Source organism: Bos taurus, chromosome 1 (genome assembly GCF_002263795.3).
Source record: "Bos taurus isolate L1 Dominette 01449 registration number 42190680 breed Hereford chromosome 1, ARS-UCD2.0, whole genome shotgun sequence".
In the NCBI taxonomy this organism is placed as follows: Eukaryota; Metazoa; Chordata; class Mammalia; order Artiodactyla; family Bovidae; genus Bos; species Bos taurus.
Window position 1 is genome coordinate 149,020,875 of NC_037328.1, and position 20,392 is coordinate 149,041,266.

A 20,392-nucleotide genomic window follows, 5' to 3' on the forward strand; every position below is an offset into this window, starting at 1 on the left:
GGCCTCGGCCGCGTTCAGGGGTCTCTCTGCCTGGGAGTTTCTCTGGGGGAGGCAAAGTCCCTCTGGCCGTCCTGCCCCCAGGGTAGAGAGTCGGCCTGGGGGACACAGGCCAAGCTGATGGCCAGGTGAGTGAGTCAGATCTTGGAGACAGAAGACTCCCTCAGAGAGGCTGATCAGAGTCCGTGCAGTCGGGGCTCAGGACTCTGGGGCCCCATGTTTCCAGAGCGTTTTTGTCTGGAATGGAAACACTTCCATCTCTTTTTTTAAAAAAGGCTTTTGCAAGCTCTCCGAAGGTGCAAGTGGCTTGTGTTGTCACTTGGGGGTGAGGCGATCTCTTTCCACGCGGGGTGGGGGTAGTAGGGGGTTCCCCGGAGGGCTGTCGGCCGGCCGCCTGTCCCATGTGGGACCGCGCCAGTGGCCCTGGGACACCGGCAGGCACCATGGGGTGGGCAGGCAGCTTGCCGCCGGCCGCCTGCCCCGGCAGGCCCTTCATCTGTCTTCTTTGCTTGGCAGCAGTACGGCTCGTTCCAAATGGACAAACTGGAGTGCGGCCAGCTCGGAAGCTGGAGGGCCAGCCCCCCTGCCCACGGCCCAGCTCCCCCAGAACAGCAGCTCCATTCAGAAGGCGGCGACCTTCTGTACGCCCCGTCCTACGGCCTGCCCTTCTCCTACCACTATGGACCCTTCCCTCTAGACTCTCACGTCTTCAGCAGCAAGAAGCCTGTGCTGCCGGCCAAGTTCGGGCAGCCCCAGGGACCCCCGTGCGAGGTGGCGCGCTTTCTTCTGAGCACCCTGCCAGCCGGCGGCGAGTGCCAGTGGCACTACGCCAGCCCCATAGTGCCCGGCAGCCCGTCTCCGGCTAAGAGCTTTTCCGAGCCGCCGGTGAACCCTGCTCGGCACAGCCTGATGCCAAACTACGAAGGTGGGTCCTGTTTACACGAGGGGTGCGGGCAGGACAGTGGACGGAAGTGGCGGTGGGTGGCAGACGGAGAAAGGATGCCCAGGCTCTGGGCAAACACGCCTTTCCTTCTGCCTCTGAGCGGGAGTGGCCGTGCCTTCCCGCCCTCACTGCGAGCGCTTCCCGAGGCTGCGACCATGCCCATGCGCCTCATGGGCACCAGGGACGGTGGAGATGGGGTGTTGGGCCACCCTCCCTAAAAGTCCCGGACCCCCTTTGCTCCCTAAAAGGGAGGCAACGTGATTTTCCTATATGGTTTCCCAGGTGGTGCTAGTGGTTAAAAAAAAAAAAAAATCTACCTGCCAGTGCAGGAGACACAAAAGATGCAGGTTCGATCCCTGGGCTGGGAAGATTCCCCTGGAGAAGGAAATGGCAACCCACTCCAGTATTCTTGCTCTGGGGAAATCCCATGGACAGAGGAGCCGGGCGGGCTATGGTCCATGGGGCCACAGAGGGTCGGACATGACTGAGCAGTTTAGCACAGCACATGTATCCCGAGAACCCCCAAGTGTATTTATTTTATGATTACTTTCTACTCCACCCCAACATGAACATGAGACACTATTGGTTTTCTTCTCATGCCAGTTTTCAAAGCGTGGGAAGCAGTGGTGGAAAATCACGGGCTCAGGGACAGAAATGCCGATGCCCACCCTAAGGCAAATAGCACAGGTCCTCCAGGACTCAGTTTCTTCATCTGTAAGATGGGAGCAAGAGCCATGAGGATCATACCTACCACAGGGCTTGGCAGGCAGACAGGATTGGCCATCCAGCGAGCAGCCAAGCAGAGGTCCTCTGTGGAGGTTTCACCAGCTGCCCCCAGGCCCAGAGAGGCCCCTGCTTCCTTCCCAGGGCAACCCCAGGCAGAGGGTAGGAGGAGGGGGTGGAGGGTTAGCTGCCGCTCAGACCTGAGACTGTAGAGACTGTAGAGCAGGTTTGTGCAAGAGTCCCGCAGGACCACTGAAGGCTGGGGGGACATTACAAGCCCCCAGAAGAGTGACCTGCCTGGTGTCCCCTCCTCTCCTTCGCTCTTTGGAGGCAGGTCGGGCTCTGCTGCTCCCACGGCTGCTGAGCAAACTTCTTGCCCTGTGCTGTGCCCGTCTTCACAAGCCTTTGAGATACAGAAGAAGAGGGCTAGTGACATTCTCGGAGATTACCAGGACGTGTTTTTTAAAAGTAACCAGTTCAGAAAACAATATGCCAGCAACCAGGGCAGGGCAGGCCTGAGATTTGCATTCCTAATAACCATCAGTGCACTGGGTCCCCCAAATAACCACAGCAGGGATTTCCTTGGCACAGCCCGGGGAAAGAAAAAGCAAAGGGATTGTCCTAACTGGTTATTACCCACTGGAGAGGGGACTTGAAAGAATTACTTTTCTTTGTGTGGGGGTGTTGACCAATGAGATAAAACAGTATTTGATTTTTTTTTTCTCATTGCTATTGTGGAAGTGAAAGAGGTTAATAACCACTTCATTTGCCAGATACTTGGTAAAAACTGGACCAGAGGTGCTAATTGGGGGCAATTTGTAATCGATTTCCTAGTCTTTTTGATATTAAAGGAAGACAGGATGTCTGAAGGTTTAAAAGTGGGAAGGGGAGCTAACTGATTCTAGACCGTCTAATTGGTGATGCTGGTTATGACATTAATTAGGACAGTACTAAAGGGAGCAGGGTGATTACCACTCCACCCTCCCCACTGAGGGAAACGCAAAACACACAAACAAAAAAAATCGTGGCCGACTGGGGCCACCTAAGAATAGGGCCGGGGGAAAGAAGCCTGTAGACCAATGCTGTCCAGCATGGTGGCCACCAGCCCCGGGTGGCCAGTGCGGTGAGAGGGGGTCCTAGCGTCTCCCCCGCGTTTGGAAGGCAGAAAGGAAGACCGCCTTATCTGCTTTTTATACTGCTCACACACTGAACTAATCTTCGGCTCTGTAGCATTAAATCAAGGCTCTTGCTAACATTAAGTCCACCTGTTTCTCTTCACTGCTTCCTGCGGCTCCTAGAACAGGCCACTTGGATCTTGCGATTGGACTTGGCGGAGTGCGGGCGGCTCCGGGCGGGTGGCGGCCCCAGGCCCCCCGGGGGGGTGTCGCTTGGGGCGGGCCCCCTCCTCCCCCGCGCGGGCGTCTAACGTGTCGCCTGTCCCCGCAGCGCCCGCCGCCGCGCGCAGGTTCGGCGAGGACACCGCGCCGCCGCCGCCGCCGCCGAGCTTCCCGAGCTGCGGCCACTACCGCGAGGAGCCGGCGCCGGGCCCGGCCAAGGCCGCCCGGCAGGCCGCCCGGGACGGGGCGCGGCTGGCGCTGGGCCGCGCGCCCCCCGAGTGCTGCGCGCCGCCGGCCCCCGCGCCCCCGGGCGCGCCCGCGCAGCTGCCGCTGGTGCTGCTCAACTACCACCGCGTGCTGGCGCGGCGCGGGCCGCTGGGGGGCGCGGCGCCCGGCACCCCCGGCCTGGCCGGCGGCCCCGGCGCCCCCGAGGCGGCGGGCGGCGCGCTGCGAGCCCGGGCCCCCGGCCCCGCCGGCCCCGCCGCCGCCCCGCCGCCGGGCGCGCCGCGGCCACACTATCTGGGCGCCTCGGTCATCATCACCAACGGCAGGTGACCCTCCCGGCCGCCCGCGCGGAGAAGCCATAGGCCGGCCTCCTGGGCTCCCTGCCTCACCGAGTCCACGGGGCCGAGCTGTGTATGCACGGTTTAAATTAATTTATACAGAGACGACTATTTTACTAGAACTCCGCCGCCGACTTCTAGATTTTTTTTTTTAAACCGTAGATGCCATAAACGCCCACGTAGAGGACAGAAGCGGCGACGTCTGGGACACCCTGACCGCCCGACGTTTTGTTCTCCAAGAGCTGGGTTTTCTGAAAAGGCGACCGCCCAAGGGTGGCCCCAACTACTCCGTCCTTGGGGGGGACTTGGTTTTCTCGCCTTGAAATCAGGCCTGCGCGCCCCCGATGCTCAGTAGCAGACCCGCTTTTGGCGGGGGGCGGGGTGGGGGGCGTGGAGAAGGCAATGGCACCCCACTCCAGTGCTCTTTCCTGGAAAATCCCATGGACGGAGGAGCCTGGTAGGCTGCAGTCCATGGGGTCGCTAGGAGTCGGACACGACTGAGAGACTTCACTTTCCCTTTTCACTTTCATGCATTGGAGAAGGAAATGGCAACCCACTCCAGTGTTCTTGCCTGGAGAATCCCAGGGACGGCGGAGCCTGGTGGGCTGCCGTCTATGGGGTCGCACAGAGTCGGACACGACTGAAGTGACTTAGCAGGGGTGGGGGGCGGGTAGCAGTTGTAATATCTCCAGACACCCTCCATTTTGCGAAGGTCACCCCACCCGAAGATGGTCAGATAGATGGGCCAGCCCGGGAAGCCTCCTGTGTTCATTGCCCTTTAGGTTTTTAAGTCAACGGCAGAATGTGATGATTTAAGTTCCCTGAATGCAGGACAACTCCGCAGTTTTCAAGTCATTCATGAGTCTCATGAAACGTTTTTGTTTGAATTTAACCCTTGAATATAAACATCGACAAGCCGAGACCAAGGGGGTGAATGTGGATGTACGTCTCAAGTGCATTCACAAAGTTTTTATTCCCTCCCAACCTCGTGAACTCTTGAGAATAGCACCTTCAGAATATATTGAATAGGCATTAAATGCAAATATATATATATATAGCCAAATATTTTATGAGAGTGACAGGTGGATGATTTCCGTGCCCAGTGGATTGGCTACCCCTGTCAAGTCTGATGACAAGCAAAGTCCCTCTGGCCCACACAGACCTGTAATTCCCTAGGCTCGTGTTTGCTACAAGTAGTGCTAATAAAGTTAGATAAATTGCATGTGCAATATGGAAACTTGTCAGTGGACTGCGCCTCGCGGAAGAAAACATGCTAAAGGGATGTAACGAAAATAATGTACACGTCTTCAGCATTTTCTGCATTTTCTACAGAGTAAGAAAACTCCATATGAACATGTCATGTGTGTAACAGGTGAACAGGAATCTTTTTATAAAGCACCAGCAGTGTTTTTAAAATAAACTCCCATTAATTTTTATTTTTATACTTTTGCTTCAAGATTTCCCTGTTTAAAAATCCTTTCATGGCTCCAAAGTGGATCAATGCATTGAACCACACTTTTTCAATCTGCTACTCACTATAAACGCTCCCTCATTTTGCTGCTTTTTCAAAGATGGTTTACTTTTAGGAAACTATGTCCACCTTTCAGCGTGGAAAATTTGTTCACCAATGTCTCCAGCTCACTGTTCCTTGAATCCGCGTGCACCTACATGTACTGTTCTCAAAATGTGAAAGGACCTGCCGCCCAGCCAGTGCCACTCTGAGGCCCTGCCTGCTTCCCTGGGATGGGTCAGTTGCCTTAGGGTCCAGTTTGCAAATTTAGGAACATGTGTTTTGCAGTGAAGAGGCGAGGTCAGAAGAATCCAGTGCGTACACCTCTACACGCTTAGCCACAACTCATGAGCAGCTTGCTCTGAGTGTAGATACACAGAAAATAAGCCTGGGGTAATGTTTTTATGCTGTCAAGACCCATAATTAAACCCATGATTCCTGGAAGGTGCAGGTTTGATGAGCAGGAGATTCACTTGACGTTTTTCAATAAAGTACCATAAAATACATTTGTGTCTTATCTTGTTATTAATCATTGGGGGCTGTATAAAATAAATACAACTGTGAGGACTTCCGGAGCAATTTAAGACCAGATGTTACTGTTCGCAAAGAAAACTGTTACAGATTTATAAACCTTAACATAAATAGGCTTAATGATGAGGGTATGTGTACTTGAAAAATAAAATGTGTACTAGGAAAAACTTCCTTGCCTAAACAATGCAGTTTTCATAACCTAGAACATGAAGGAGGATCCCATGCAAGCTGGCTTCCAGGCGGACAGCAGCTCTGTGCAGAGTTAGCAGGGCAGTTACTACGGCAACCTGACATTGTTACCTCCATCTTTTAGTCTGCACATTTAAGCTTGGGGATGTTGTTTCTCAACTTCGTGAGGCTCTGGAAGAGAAAGCATGTTAATAGATACGCATGCCTTTCACAGAAGAAGAAAAATGCAGTGGTTCCTAACATGTTGACATAAAAATGCCAGATGAAATGGATTTCAAGAATAAGCCCAGTTCAAGACTGGTTTGGCCCTCCTTCCACTGGGCCTCCAAGGGAACGGAATTCCTTTATGTTCTTGGAAGCCCTTTCTAGAAAAGCCATTCCATTCATACCTTTGTAGAGAAGCGAACAGGGTGTGAAGTGCTGCTCTGAGGAAATCTGTAAAAGCCTGTATTTTCTGCTCCCTCACCCCCACCCCTTTGATCATATTAAGTCCAACGGCCATGTCTTCCTCCCTTGGATCCTAAGGATGGGAGAGGTTTACTCCATCAATGAATCCTGTATAAAGTATACTGTAGTTTATGATGGCTCAGACAGTAAAGAACCTTCCTATAATACAGGAGACCTGGGTTTGATTCCCTGGAGAAAGGAATGGCTACCCACTCCAGTATTCTTGCCTGGAGAATTCCACGGGCAGAGGAGCCTGGCGGGCTACAGTTCATGGGGTCACAAAGAGTTGGACATGACTGAGCAACTAACACTTTCAAGACGGTTAGGTAGACTGTGGGGGCTGCTACAGATAAAAGAAAAATTTCAAATAAATTCCATAAAATTACTGTGGAAATTTTAGTGAATTGTAGCCCTTGAGTTATCAAAGATGCATTATTCAAGCTATTCCTAAACTTAAGTATGATAAATAAGATTGAAATCTTGGGGAAGAACTGTGGAAACAAAAGTCAAGTAGTTCTCACAAAATAGGAAGAACAATTGGACAAGAACAGAACATGTTCTTATATTAAACTTGTTAAAATTTTTAAACTAAAAAATTTACATTATTAAATGTATTTCTCACTTTAATTAAATTTTTTTGAACTTTTGGGATTTGCTGACTTTCATTCTTTGGAGTAATATGACTTGTCTTTTGTATGATACATAACACATTTTTCACAACTACATTTTTAAAAAAGCAACCAGCTTCTTAATACTTACATATACCTATTCCTTCTGATGTAAAACTATTTATTTTTTAAAATGTTTAAATGTGAATTAAAAAAAATATTGTAACCGAAAGGAATTGCTTATTTTGACGAATGAAACATGGTAAAAATAAAAAATAAGCCCAAACTACAGAGAAGGTCTCAAAGTTTATTTTGGTAGACTTGCTTTTTATAGGCATCGGTTTAAAGTGATTATGTTTCAGAGATGAGTCCTTGAAAAACTAAAAATGCAGAGGTTTAACGCTTTATTTCAAATATGCATAGTAGTTAGGAATACCGATTTCTCAATTCTTTGCCCATTAAGACCAAACAGACCTACAGAACGTAAGCCTAAAACGTCTCCTTTATGGATTCTGAAACGGCTGGCTGAGGCTGGCTTCTCTCCTGGTTCCCAGACTCGAGGGTGAGGGGTGCCCACGTAGTCCTCCCCGTGTGTGTAGGTGGTGGGGGTGGGGGCAGGGTTGGAGGTGCATGGTACCCCAGGCCTGGTCCTGCGGACCCACCCCTCCTTGGACCACTTGCTCCCACACCTGGCAGTCTGCTATGCTGTAGCAGAGAGCCCCTGGGGGACACAGATCCTTCCGACTGTGCCCCAGCACTGTACATGCTGCCAGGATGACCAGTGCCAAGGAGTGTTGCGGGGGCAGGGGAGGGGCACAGAAAGCCCAGCTATGGCTGGGTCCTATTTTAGAATTCCTCTGAAATTTGCTACCAGCCCCGAGGGGTTGCCGTCCTTCCTGCCTTTCACGTAACTCGGTAGATGCTCAATGCGCAGCCTCTACGCTAGGGCACAATTCAAATATCCCAAAGCACATGCCAATCCTGAGTTTAGGTGCTATGTTTTAAAGATTAAGAGGAAAACTCGAAGTTCTCGTTAAGACTTTAAAGCTCCTTGAGATCCTAGATCGCTGGGTGCATAAACTGCACCCAAATTAACAAGTGCAGTATAGCAAGTTTTCCTAATGCTAACAGCTGTAAGCAAAATGCCTTTATTCAGCTGTTCTATAGGAAGCAGAATTTCAAAAGTCTTTGGTTCATCTGAGGCAAAGTCAGGTTTATGCAAAACGCAGCATCTGCTCCAAGTCTATTTTGCCTCCCTCAAGACAACTGGGTGTCGGCACAAGTAAGAAATAAGAACAGTCTTGAAAGCGCAGGAGCAAAGCGATACGCCCAGAGCATCTCCATCTGCTGTGACATGGCCACACTTCATTAGTTTTAATTTACCAAAAGGAAATTAAATGATAACATTATTTTTTCCCTAAAGCAGACTGTCTAGAGTAGGACTTCAGCTTAAAACAAATCATAGCATGTTTTTCATTAAATAACCCCCCAAAGAAATGCAAAAAGTTAACGATGGCAGCTCTGAGAGATGGCTTGCCTTATATTACAGAGTTTGAGAAGTCAAACTTGCAACATTAGCCTGAGAACTTTCTTCTTAATGATATTTTGCAGATGCCCTCTCCAGGGTGAGTCCATTTGGTAAATTTGGGGTGCTGTGGACTTCAAACTTTTATTTAGACTTGGGCATTTAGGAAAGAGTGTTTTGTTTTGTTAAGAAAAATAATTCTAGTTGAAGCCTTATTTGTAAAATATGACTTCTGAAATCTTTTCAAGTTACATTTCCAAAACATACATATTGGGTTAGTGTACTTGACTAAACATGTTATTTTTTTCCATCTACGGGGTTGCCTGTGCCTGGCTAAAGGTAGACAGATTTTTATACCGAAAACCGCAACTTTCTGGAGTTAGCCTGACCGGTTAAAGCTGGAGAAAGACAGTGCTAGGGCACAATAAGGGAGTTCTGTTCAGAGCTGAGAGCCTCATCAACTTTTCTTCTCACTAATTTCAGTTGGGATTGGCAGGAAGAGAGAAAAGCGGACAAAAAGTGGCCTCTTCGGGCTGAAAAGCAATGTGTTATGAGTCTCAAGTTCAGTGGAGATAAGAGTTACATGGAAAAAGCATGGAATACATCTGGAAAGAGCAAATGCATATCAAAAGGCTTCCTTTCTTTTGTTCTTTCATAGAGATTCATAGGGCATCAGATTTTGAACATCTTCTTTTAAGACTTCACACACACACACACACACACACACACACACACACACACGTGCGCGCGCGCGCTCTTAACTGACGGTATGCAATAGCAATAACTTTTTTTGGCAATGTGAAAAGGGGGCAAAAAACTGTGACTTAGCAATAAAATGCCATGTACGTCTATACTGTGTACGTCTATACAGTCCTGCAGGAATGCTCTATATTTCAAAGCAAGCCCGCAGCTGGCTTAAAGCTCCAAATCCTCCTTTGCATGTGGTATGAGAGGGAGACTTCATCTCCAGCTGTTGGAGCCAAATCACCCACCCTCACATCCAAGCAATTACCTAATCAATGCTTTAAGGATCTTGAACTTGATCCCATCACGGCAGAATAGTCCATCAATTTAAAGTTAGGAAAGCTCATTAATTAATGTCAAAGTAATGAACTGATTCCTTCTACGAGGTCATTACAGCCAGAGCTGCGAGGGTGCCTCTGTAGCCATGTAGACACTGCTATTGGACCACAAACCACCAGGCTGAGAATAAGGCTTAGAAACCTACCTTCTCTTTTCTTCACTAAACAAACAAAAAATGATGACTAAGGACCAGTGTATGTTCCTATAGGAAAACATCTCCCTGGATTCTTGTAAACAGTGTTACCATACTCCTAACTCACCAATGACCAGGGCCTGAAAGCTTTTAAAAAAATTTTTTTAATAGTCTACGGATAAAGATCTTCACTGGGCTTCCCAGGTGGCTAGTGGCAAATAATCCACCTGCCATTGCAGGATATGCAAGAGAGGCAATACCTGGGCCGGGAAGATCCCCTGGAGGAGGGCATGGCAACCCACTCCAGTATCCTTGCCTGGAGAATCCCACGGACAGAGGAGCCTGGTGAGCTACAGTCCGTGGGGTTGCAAAGAGTCGGACGTGACTGAGCACGCACAAAGATCTCCTCTACTGGGAAAACGTGAATTATTCCATTGCTGTTTCCATGTAAAAACTTTTTTTTTTTTGCCAATTAACACACATCCAATTTCAAGAGGGGAGAACAAATCTCATATCTATGGCAGGTCTTTACCTGAACTAAATCTTTTCAGTGATCGACCCTCTACCCTGAACAAAATTTAAGAATGAACAGGTTAATTGGAGGAAAAAAAATCATCAACAACTCTGATTTAGTTTTTCCGGCTCCACGGGCTAGGAAAGGCGACAGAAATCCAAGGGGAAGCCTCCCGCTCAGTTCTGCCCTTCAGTCTGTCCGTCAGTCCCCAGCCGGGACTACTGCTGTTTGGGGACGATGAGGTTTCTCAGCATGTCGAAGGAGTTGCCGTCGGGATGCACCGTGACCACATCACCGTCTTCCTGGTGGACCAGAAGGAACCCGGAGTCATCCAGGCCAGCTATCCACGCCTGTGGTCCCTCAGCGCTTCCCAGGCAGACTTGCTGAGCGCTGAAAAGGAAGAACAGCCCTCGGTCACTGGGGCATGTGAGAGGCAGCGGAGGCTTGAGATGATTAGTTAAGTCCGTTATAGCAAAGGATTCGGGGCTGGCGGGAGAGAGGAGGCTGGGCTGGATACAGTTAAAATGCATCTGGGTCTGAGCTCTGCCTTTCACTGGTCCCGCGTGAACTGTCTCAGTGACTACAAGAATATAACCAAGTCCAATAGGGAGTTAGGAGCTGCTTCTCCTGCAAACACTGTCACTCCTAATTCTGAACATCCAGAAGGATTTTTTTGCGCCACTTCCTTCACTCTCTAGCACTTTAAAGAAACACTGCAACCCTCCAGGCTTTTTGGCTGAGATAAGATTGGCCTCTTTCTAGCTGTTCTGAAAAGAAGACTTTTATTGAGTTGGGGTGCATCAATTATAAGTTAAATGCATGCTAATTTGACTTGTTTTCAATATTTTTCCAAATGCACCTACTGAGTTATAGCCTTAACAGTTTTAAATGTATAGAAGCTGCACCTCCCCCATTTTTATTTTGAAGAATTTCAGACCGACAGAAAAGCGGGAACATAGTACAACAAACCTCACGTGCCCTCTTCACTTACACTCACTGATAACACTTTCCACGTTTGCAGTTCTTCCTCAGTGTGCGTGCGCACACGCTCTTTTATGCGGGGTGGAGGGGGGTTCCTGATATTTAAAAATAAGTTGTAGGCATCATGACACTTTAAATATTTCGGCAAGTATAAGAATAATCTTCTTAAATCCAGAATATCATTATCACTCTCAAGAAATGTGATCTTGACACATTATTGATTATCTGTCCCTGTGCAAAAGTCCCCATCATCCCATTAATGTCTTCTGTGGGTACTCTCTCCCTTCCAGGATCTGATTATGAACCTCATATTGCATTCAGCTGTCATGCCTCGTGAGTCTTCTTTAATCTCAAAAATCTCCTACCTTCTCTTTGTTTCTAAGACCTTGACATTGCTAAAAGGTAGAGGCCCCTATTGGTCAGCATCAGTACTTTTCAAACTAAGGTGCCTGAAAGCTTGCTGGAGCCCTCGTTAAAACAGGAATGCTGGGCCCCAGCCCCAGGGGAGGAGTCAAGAATTTGCATTTCTGCATGTACATTACCATACATAAAATAGACAGCCTAGTGGGAAACTGCTCTATAACACAGGGAGCTCAACATGGTGCTCGGTGACAACCTAGAGGGTGGGTGGGGGGGGGGAGGTTCAAGAGGGACGGGACATATGTATACCTGTGGGATACATAGGTATGCATACAACATGAATGTTGTACGGGAGGAACCAGCACAACATTGCAAAGCAATTATCCTCCAAATAAAAAATTTTTAATTAAAGAAACAGAAGTTAGCAAAGGAGAAAAACAGAATTTGAACACAGAAAAAAAAAAAATTTGTGTTTCTAACAAAGTTCTCAGGTCAGGCTGAGGCTGGGAGGTCTCCCTTTGAAAATGATAGTTACCAAGAATGTTCCCCAATTTAAGATTTGCCTGATGCCTCACAATCAGATTCGGTTTAAACACACACTGGGGCAGGAAAGCCTTCAGTGATGCAGTGTCCTTCCCAGCGCGTCCCACCTGGAGGCACGGGATTGCCCGTTTGTCCCCATTCTTGGTGACGCTCACTCAAGGTGGTATCCCCCAGGTTTATCCATCAGTCAAAGAGGATTACCCAGACCTGTGTTTATTTTCTTGCTTTAAGATGTTAAACTATTGCCTTAGTAAAGGGATTTTAAGAGGATGCAGACAAGCCAGCACTGACCTGTGTACCCAGTACTTATAGTAGAGAGGAAGAACGCCGTTGGGCCCCTGGTCCTGAAACACGTCAATCAGCTTCTCCAGCACGGTCACCGTTCGGGCGATGAGACAGTCGGCTCTCAGGGGCTGTAGCTGTGCCCCATGTTCCTTATTGTATTCTGTGATGAGATCATTGATGCATATGGTAGGGTTGCTGTTCGTCACGTTAAATCCACAGCCTGAACGGAGAGAAACGATGGACAAGGTGAGCAGCTCAACCTACTGAGACATCACACGTCTCTCTCGACTGCCTGGATAAAGTTACAGCTTTTACGCTCAACTTGCTGCTTTCTTGTCCTCATTTCGAGTTTTTTTTTTTTTTTTTTGTCTCTGGCCAATTAGAGAAGGACTTATATCTCAGAGTCCATCTTTCTTTTTCATCCTTCCCTTACTATCCTCATCAAACCAGAGCCATTCCAAATGTATTACACATCAGTTGGAAAAGAAAAAAAAAGCAAGTCACATTGGATTCAATTAAGCAGAAAGGGATGAACAGGACAAAACAGAGTTGCTTCTTAAATGATACTTCCTGTGGTCTAGCCAAGAATTGGAGCTCAGTGCTGAACCAGATATAAAATAAAATCTCTTGTTTCTTTTTCTACTTGAATAACAGAACACATGCTTGAAAATAAAGAATTTTATTCAGGTCTTAAGGAATAAACTCTGGATTCAGAGACTTCCAACCTCGATCATGGCATAACCCCAAACACATCTTTTAATGCTTTATCCTTGCAAGTCTTTGGTGCTAGGGTTACATTGTTGGCAGAGAGCCAACCCACGTTCAGTGGCTCTTTCACAGGCCCCTAAACCAAGGCTTCAGGAGAGAGTTACCGGCTTATCTCTGTCGTTACTTAACACCGCTGTTCTCTACCGGCTGGGGGTGAGGGGGGTCTTCAGAAAAGCTGAGACTTAGTTTTCAACAGGGCCTGAATCAGCCTCAAAGAGGGCTTCAATAAGAAGTGAAATACTGCAAGAACTAGGCAAGTGAGCCGACCATCTTTCCAGGGCCTCTGAGAAGAAAAGTTCCCAAATACTTGTCTTAGATAGACAACAGTACTTTTTGATAAATGTTCTGAGCTGTTTTCGGTATGAAGGGAAGGCTTGGCTGGCCCAAGGTTGTTGTTATTTTTTTTTAATATACTGGCTACTAAAATACAAACCAGTGTAAATGACACCTGGGGAAAAAAACAACTACAAAGCAGGGAAGACTTTGCAGTCATTCGTTCGCACTTTCACCAACAAGACACAACAGCGGAGTACCTGTGCCGGTACACGGCATTCACCTAAGCGTCTGCAGCGCTGAAAAACTCCCGTGTACCCAGAAAGTGCACGGTCCTGGGAAAAGAGCCACGTGGACTGCTGTCAGCTTAGGCTGTGTCTTTCTAAGGACCAGCAGGCGCCACTGATGGTGACTTCTTGAATCTTTCCCCAAAGATGCCCTCTGTGCCCCCTGCTCACCTCCCACGGCCTTAAGACGTCAATAAAAGCTATGGATTCTATCAGAAGCAAGTTTCGTTTCCCCTCACTGACAGAGAGTTCCTCAGCTCCCTGAAGCCATCATTTGTCCCTATTCAGAACCTCTGTATCCAGCCCAGTTACTCATTTACACATGGGAGACGGAGCTTGGAGGGGAGGAAATAACTTCCCTCGAATAACACTGCCAGTTGGCAGCAGCGCTGGAAACACACGCCGTGTCTTCTCTGGCTGGCACTGCCCACACACCATCACACGTTTTCTGTCCACTGCTGATTTCTGAACCCCACTCCAGTTCCTCTGGGCATTAGGGAGAAGGTGATGCTTGGATGATCAGGGACACCTAGGACTTCTCGAACTGCTTCTGAATCCACCCCCTTGACTGATGAGGAAGTGCTGAGGTGAAACGGGGAATCTTTACCTCACCCTGACCAGCCTGGAGTGTCTTCTGAAGGTCAAAAAGAAGGCAAATTTTCCATGGCCTGGGAAGGTCAGATTAAGAATGCAAGGACACCCATCCTTGAAATCAACTTTTCTTTTCTTATTACCAAGCAACAAAGTGGATATTTTCATCATGTCTAATTCAACAAGAAGCGGGAGTGTAGAGAGGTGTAAGAAAACGCCTGTTTGATGAGATACCCATGTGGTGGTTTCCACGGCCAGAGGTACAAATGCTAAACTCTCTGAAAGGCTTTCTACCCACCTGGCCTGTTCTGCATACATATTGTGTTCTGTAAGTCAAAGCTCAAAGAAAAAGAAATCCCAGATGATAATCCACTCCCCTCAATGGAGCCATGTGTGAGCCATTTTATTTCTATAATCTAAAAATTATAGAACTAATTAATAGGACTATTAATCTAAAAATTCTGGGGGTAAGGGCTTTAAGAACTTACCAATAAGTATATAGAATGTTTCTCCCATAAGTGTTGAGTTAACCAAAACTCCACCAAGCTTCATGAGGTCACTGTAATAAATATCATTGGGCCACTTCACTCGCAAATTGATGTCCTAAAAGGAGAATCTGCGAATTAATCAAGCAGTCTCAAGACACAAAGGGACTGGGAGAGGTCATCCAACTTAAAAAAGAAAACACTGGGACGACCCAGAGGGAGGGTAGGGGAGGGAGGAGGGAGGAGGGTTCAGGATGGGGAACATGGGTATACCTGTGGCGGATTCATTTCGATATTTGGCAAAACTAATACAATATTGTAAAGTTTAAAAATAAAATAAAATTAAAAAAAGAAAACACAAAGATGAGCAGAATATTCTAGAAACGGGCAGGAATAGGGAGTCTCGTGCTCTCTTCTTTTTCAGACAGCCGATAACCTCTTTGGAGCAATACTTGGAGTATTAAAGTTCCCCGCGGGGCTAGAGGAAGGAGACCTAAAGAACACAGGAATCTCAGTCTCCTCTCCCTCATCACTGTGTGCCGCCATCAGAAACACTCTGAAGACACCCATCTTGGGAATTAAATTGATTATCCCAAGATCCATAACCACAGCACAGGGGACCATCATGTGCTAGGGAGGAGGGCGGGGGGGTGGGGTGGGGTGGGGGTGGGGCTTAAGGCAGGGAACAATACTCTTGGGGGCTCTTTTTCCTTAAGGACCTCCTGCTCCAGAGTGAAGGATGGTCCTGAACCAACCAGAGTCAAGCAGAAATGTCTTGAGTAGAATGCTATGGAGATACACAGGAGCAACGCATTTTACTGAGTCATATCACATCATGCATGGATGTGAGAGTCGGACTATAAAGAAAGCTGAGCACCGAAGAATTGATGCTTTTGAACTGTGGTGATGGAGAAGACTCTTGAGAGTCCCTTGGACTGCAAGGAGGTCCAACCAGTCCATCCTAAAGGAGATCAGTCCTGGGTGTTCATTGGAAGGACTGATGCTGAAGCTGAAGCTCTAATACTTTGGCCACCTGATGTGAAGAGCTGACTCACTGGAAAAGACCCTGATGCTGAGAAAGATTGAAGGCAGGAGGAGAAGGGGACAACAGAGAATGAGATGGCTGGATGGCATCACCGACTCAATGGGCATGAGTTTGGGTAAATTCCAGGAGTTGGTGATGGACAGGGAGGCCTGGTGTGCTGTGGTCCATGGGGTTGCAAAGAGTCGGACACAACTGAGTAACTGAACTGAACTGACTGATTAGAGGATACTGAGTTTATTAGTCTCCATGAAGTGCCAGCAGTCAACCTGGGTAACAGAAACAGAGCGGTCCAGTGGCCGGGGCAAGGCTGCCTGTGCCCTCTGGGGAATGGCCCACGAGTAGACACTGCCTTGAACTGGGCCACCTGGAACCCCACCTCCTGCCATGACTGTGAAGTTGAGGCACACAGACTGGGTGCCCGAGGTTTGTTTAGGCCTATAAAAAAAAGTCTTTTCACCAGAAAACACGATGGATAAATAGACTCACCCAGTCCAATGTGCTTCAGTCAAAAAGAAAGAAAAGGAAAAGAAAGGCCTGCCTTTACTAGGACATTGGACACATCTCTCAACAGCACAGAAGGGAAATTCTGGGAAATGAACACATTCCAGCAAGCCCGAAGCTGCTATCAAACACTTTTAAAACTCCAGGAGCTCTCTGCTGCCAGCTTTACAAAAAGCAGGCTGAGGCTCCACGCACAGCAGTCATTCAGACACGCACACACACTACAAACACGCCTAAACAGAGATGTGCGTGCATGGCAGGGGTGTATCAGTGATGAACTGCACATACCTGGTACCCGGGGATGGATCTTACCGCCTCTACGACGGCCAGGGACATCAGATGCTGGACAAACGGAATCCTCTGTCCCAGCGCGGATCTCAGTGGGATGCAGACCAGCAGGGTGGAAAGGGCGCATCCCAAGGGGCTCAGCCAAGCATTCTTTCCCCGCCCTGGAACACAAGCCCCGTCAGGAAACTGGCCAGCCTGCCCTGTGAGCAGACTGAGGTGCACATAATGCCAGAAAAAATGTGGAGGGCTCAGAAACACAAATGGAGGATCTGTCCCGCTGGAACAAACCAGGACTGATGAAAACGCCTGGAGATTCTGGGGTTAACTCAACAATAGAGAAGCTGTTTAAAATCTGAAGCTCTGTGGCTGAACAAGTTCCCGATAATTAGCATAATGTTCTGCCTCATATCATCCATGCTTTGATGATTCAAAGTCTTACACAGTGTCTGAACCTCACTCTCGGTTTAATTCTCACCATAAGGCAACTCAGGCAGAAACAGAGACAGTGGGGAAACTGGACCGAACCTACACTGATCCAGGAGAGGTCCTGGAAGCCACGTTTTTTAGAAGTGATCTCAATTGTGATGGTCTCACAAAACCATTGAATTGTACACTTTAAGTGGGGGGACTGGATGGTATATGACTCACAGCTTGCTGTTATTTATTTATTTATTTTTTAAAGGAAGCTGAATTTGAAAAATGATTCCTGATATTAACCCTTGAGTTATTTTTCTTAAAAAAGAAGTTGAGGAAATAAAAGAGAGAGTATACATCTCTCAAAAGAGAGGTATAACATAATTTCTTCCCTGGCTCTTTGTTTTTTTTTTTAAACTACCTTATTGAGCACCACAGCCTCGAATAATATTTTTTTCTTTCTTTGAGTTATGTTCAAAAGACATGCTCAGGAGAAAGAAGTGGAAACAGTGGATTTCTCATTTCATTGCTTCTTCTGGAAAGGGTATAAGAGCCTCTGAGAGTTAAAAGTTGGGGGTCTGCCTGGTACTTGCTGGGGGTGGGGAGGGGCAGGGGACAGTGGCCCACGTATGACCCCTGAGCAGGAATAATCTGCTTGCAGCTGGACCCCAAGTGGATTCTGGGAGGATGTGGGCTCCTTCCTCTGAAGGTCAGCAGCAGGTGGAAGCTCTGGACAGCCCTCTGCTCCTTGGTGGGCACTCAGTGAATAGGCACTGCCCACTGATCGAGGGCCCACTCCATGCAAACTCCAGTGCCAGCCAGGGTGGGGGCTGGCAGATGAAAGACATGTGACACTCGGTCTAGACACGGAAGGCACCTCCCAGAGAACCTTCGGGAAAATAAATGCCTCTCTAACATAGTTATTATTCACAAACGGCAACGCATTTGTGACACGAACGGCAATGTGTCAGGAAGAGGAATTTACAAGATGTAGGTTAAAGAACATTAAAACAATCACAGGCGGTTGTCAAGTGATTTAATAAACATCTTGGTTGGAGGGTACACTTGAATTCTACTGAAGTTCAGTCTTCTAATCAATTTCCCTTCCTCTTCCTCCATTTTAGGGCAATGTGAAAACAAACAACTTCTGACTTGAGTCAGCTCGAGGATCAGCACATGCAATCAATTGGCCCTCTGGCCACGAGAGAGTCACAGATTTTAGAAAACAAAAACAACAGAAACAGTAACAAAAGATGACTGACCTTTGCCCTGCGTCTGGCGGACTGCGATGGCTATTAAACCCATTTCCTGCGGCATCTCAAACATCAACCTGCAAACGATGGGAAAGACCGGTGAGCCAGAACTGGGACAGGACGTGGGAGCCTCCGGCTCAAGGTGGGGGACGCTGCTTGCTTCCATTCGCGAAAGTGTTAGTAAGCAAGGGCCGTCTTCCGGGTTTCAAGGGATACTGAGCCCATTCCCAGCTTCTAGAGTGAGAATGATGGGAAAGGGATGCAGGAAACACCATTTAATAAGGAAAAAAAGGTGGGCTCGGGGGTGGGGCACGTGTACCTGCCCAAGCTATCATTCAGTTTATCCAAGACATTGTTAGGTTATATTTCTTCAGAATATCCTATCAAATTCCTCCTTCCCCCGGTGGTGTCCCCTTCTGCGAGTGACAACTAGCAATTCCTGACATTTGTTTCTACTTAGGGCGTGTTTCTGTCTGCACACTGGAGCATAATCATAACAGAAGTTTCTGATTATTCAGAAAACTAATATGGTGGCAATAAAGCCGTTTAAAAGACACACTATCCCCCGAGAACTAATTATGTTTTAACTATAGTAAATAAATCTACACCTTCTGAGAACTCAGGAGAACCTTGGATCCTTTTAGGCTTGAGTTCGGCTTTTAAAATGGTTTTTATTTAAAAGAATACAAACTTCCCTTTGGGGGAAGGGTAGAAATGTGCACTGTATCTCCAGCAAAAGAGTCAACATAAACTTTTTTTTCCCCCAAGAAAAGGAAAGCGGGGGTGGGGGGGAAACCCTCACTCTGAGAATTTCCTCAGCTCCATTCTACCTGTTTAACTCACAGGGGGAAGGTTTTCCTCTGCATTCCCAGGAAATGAGCAGGCATAGCTCTCGGTGCCTGCTAAGTCGCTTCAGTCGTGTCTGCCTCTTTGCGACCCCATGGACTGTAGCCCGCCAGGCTCCTCTGTCCCTGGGATTCTCCAGGCAAGAATCCTGGAGTGGGTTGCCGCGCCCTTCTCTAGGGGATCTTCCCAACCCAGGGATCGAACCTGTGGTCTCCTGCACTGGCAGGCGGGTTCTTTCCCACTAGTGCCACCTGGGAAGCCCCCTAGCTCTCAGTAGGACTTGTTAAAGTCAAAAATCAGACCCGTCAGTGCAGCCGCCAGGATGTCTCTGAAATACTTTCTGGGCGTGAGGGTAGTAGCAGGGCGGAGGTGACAGTGAGGTGGTACTCTGTTCAGAGGGTGGGTTCCAGAGCACCCCTGCGCTGAGAAGAGGGACCACGCTCAGAAAGCGCTTCCTCCTCTGTCTGGCTCGGGGAACGGAGTGGAGCGTTAGACACAGTGAGAAAAGTAGAATACTTAAAGGCCAAAACACCCAGAGCGCCTCTCTGTGACCCTGGCGGGCAGAGCCTCGTGGTGCCCAGGTGCGGTGAGGGGGAGCCCTTGGCTGGCTAAGAAGAGCCTGGCCACCCGGGGCAAGGGCCGGGCCGGGCCAACAGGCACAGGGCATGCCAGCGAGCAGGCAGCCCCCTTGTCTGGGTGCCAAGCCCACTTCCATCTCACATGAAATACAGCTCCAGAGGTATTTCTCTTGGACACCATGAATAACCCATTGAGATCGGCTCTGCTTATACGCTGCTGGGCTCCAAGAATAAAGCGTCCTTTTCTTGCGTGGAAAATCCAAAGAAGGAAGCTTTGTCCACGCGGGGAGATAACATTGTCTTCTCTGGCTCAGCAGAAACCCAGCTACCTTCACCTAGGCTCCGAAGGCTGCTGGGCTCTGGGGTAGGGGGGCAACACCTAACAAAGTTTTCTATGCAAAGGGGATTGGGGGGGTGGTGATTTTGCATGTGTGAGTAGATTGCAAAGGCTCTTTCCATCTCGGATGTTCTGTAAATAAATAGGTAGATGGTAGACAGTCATGTCTAGAGCCAGCCACGGTGATGGTGGAATTAGGCATGGGGAGGTGGGAAGGTTCAGAAACCAAACACAGGCTTCCAGAACAAAGAAAAATGATGAAGGGAACATACGCACTAAACTACTGGAGGCTTGGCAGCAGTGCACAGGGCATATTGATGAGAAGACTGAGCTTGTGAAGCTGAAGGCCAAGAGGAAATTCTGCGAGGAGGGAAACAATGAATGGGGCGGGCGGGGGGATGGGGAATGCTTAGTTTGAGCCAGGTGAAGACGGCTAGGTTTATTTGTGCGATCT

The 20,392-nt window shown here is 48.2% G+C and overlaps 2 protein-coding genes and 1 long non-coding RNA gene across 6 annotated transcripts in view; 1 reads left to right on the top strand and 2 right to left on the bottom strand.

Annotated features, from left to right (window-relative positions):
- Positions 1–5,579, top strand: part of SIM2 (SIM bHLH transcription factor 2) — a 53,633-nt gene extending 48,054 nt beyond the window's left edge. The window contains exons 10-11 of one of the 3 annotated variants that reach the window (XM_024997028.2): positions 514–922; positions 3,110–3,818. In XM_024997028.2, coding sequence (XP_024852796.1) covers positions 514–922; positions 3,110–3,555 — 855 coding nt within the window. In that variant the 3' untranslated portion in view covers positions 3,556–3,818. Of the gene's footprint in view, positions 1–513; positions 2,923–3,109 lie in introns of those variants that run through there. The other 2 variants (XM_015474132.3, XM_024997032.2) reach the window with 2 other exon arrangements.
- Positions 1,567–3,115, bottom strand: LOC132346054 (uncharacterized). Its single transcript, XR_009495770.1, has 3 exons — positions 2,929–3,115; positions 1,864–2,066; positions 1,567–1,652 (listed from the first exon to the last, which is right to left on the bottom strand). It is a non-coding gene; the product is annotated as an uncharacterized lncRNA (long non-coding RNA).
- Positions 5,580–7,141: 1,562 nt separating the features above from the next.
- HLCS (holocarboxylase synthetase) overlaps positions 7,142–20,392 on the bottom strand; it is a 214,740-nt gene continuing 201,489 nt past the window's right edge. For both annotated transcript variants that reach the window (XM_059889582.1, XM_005202127.5), the window contains exons 7-11: positions 18,187–18,254; positions 16,511–16,671; positions 14,680–14,794; positions 12,279–12,492; positions 7,142–10,493 (exon numbers count right to left, since the gene is read on the bottom strand). In XM_059889582.1, coding sequence (XP_059745565.1) covers positions 10,322–10,493; positions 12,279–12,492; positions 14,680–14,794; positions 16,511–16,671; positions 18,187–18,254 — 730 coding nt within the window. In that variant the 3' untranslated portion in view covers positions 7,142–10,321. The remainder of the gene's footprint in view (positions 10,494–12,278; positions 12,493–14,679; positions 14,795–16,510; positions 16,672–18,186; positions 18,255–20,392) is intronic.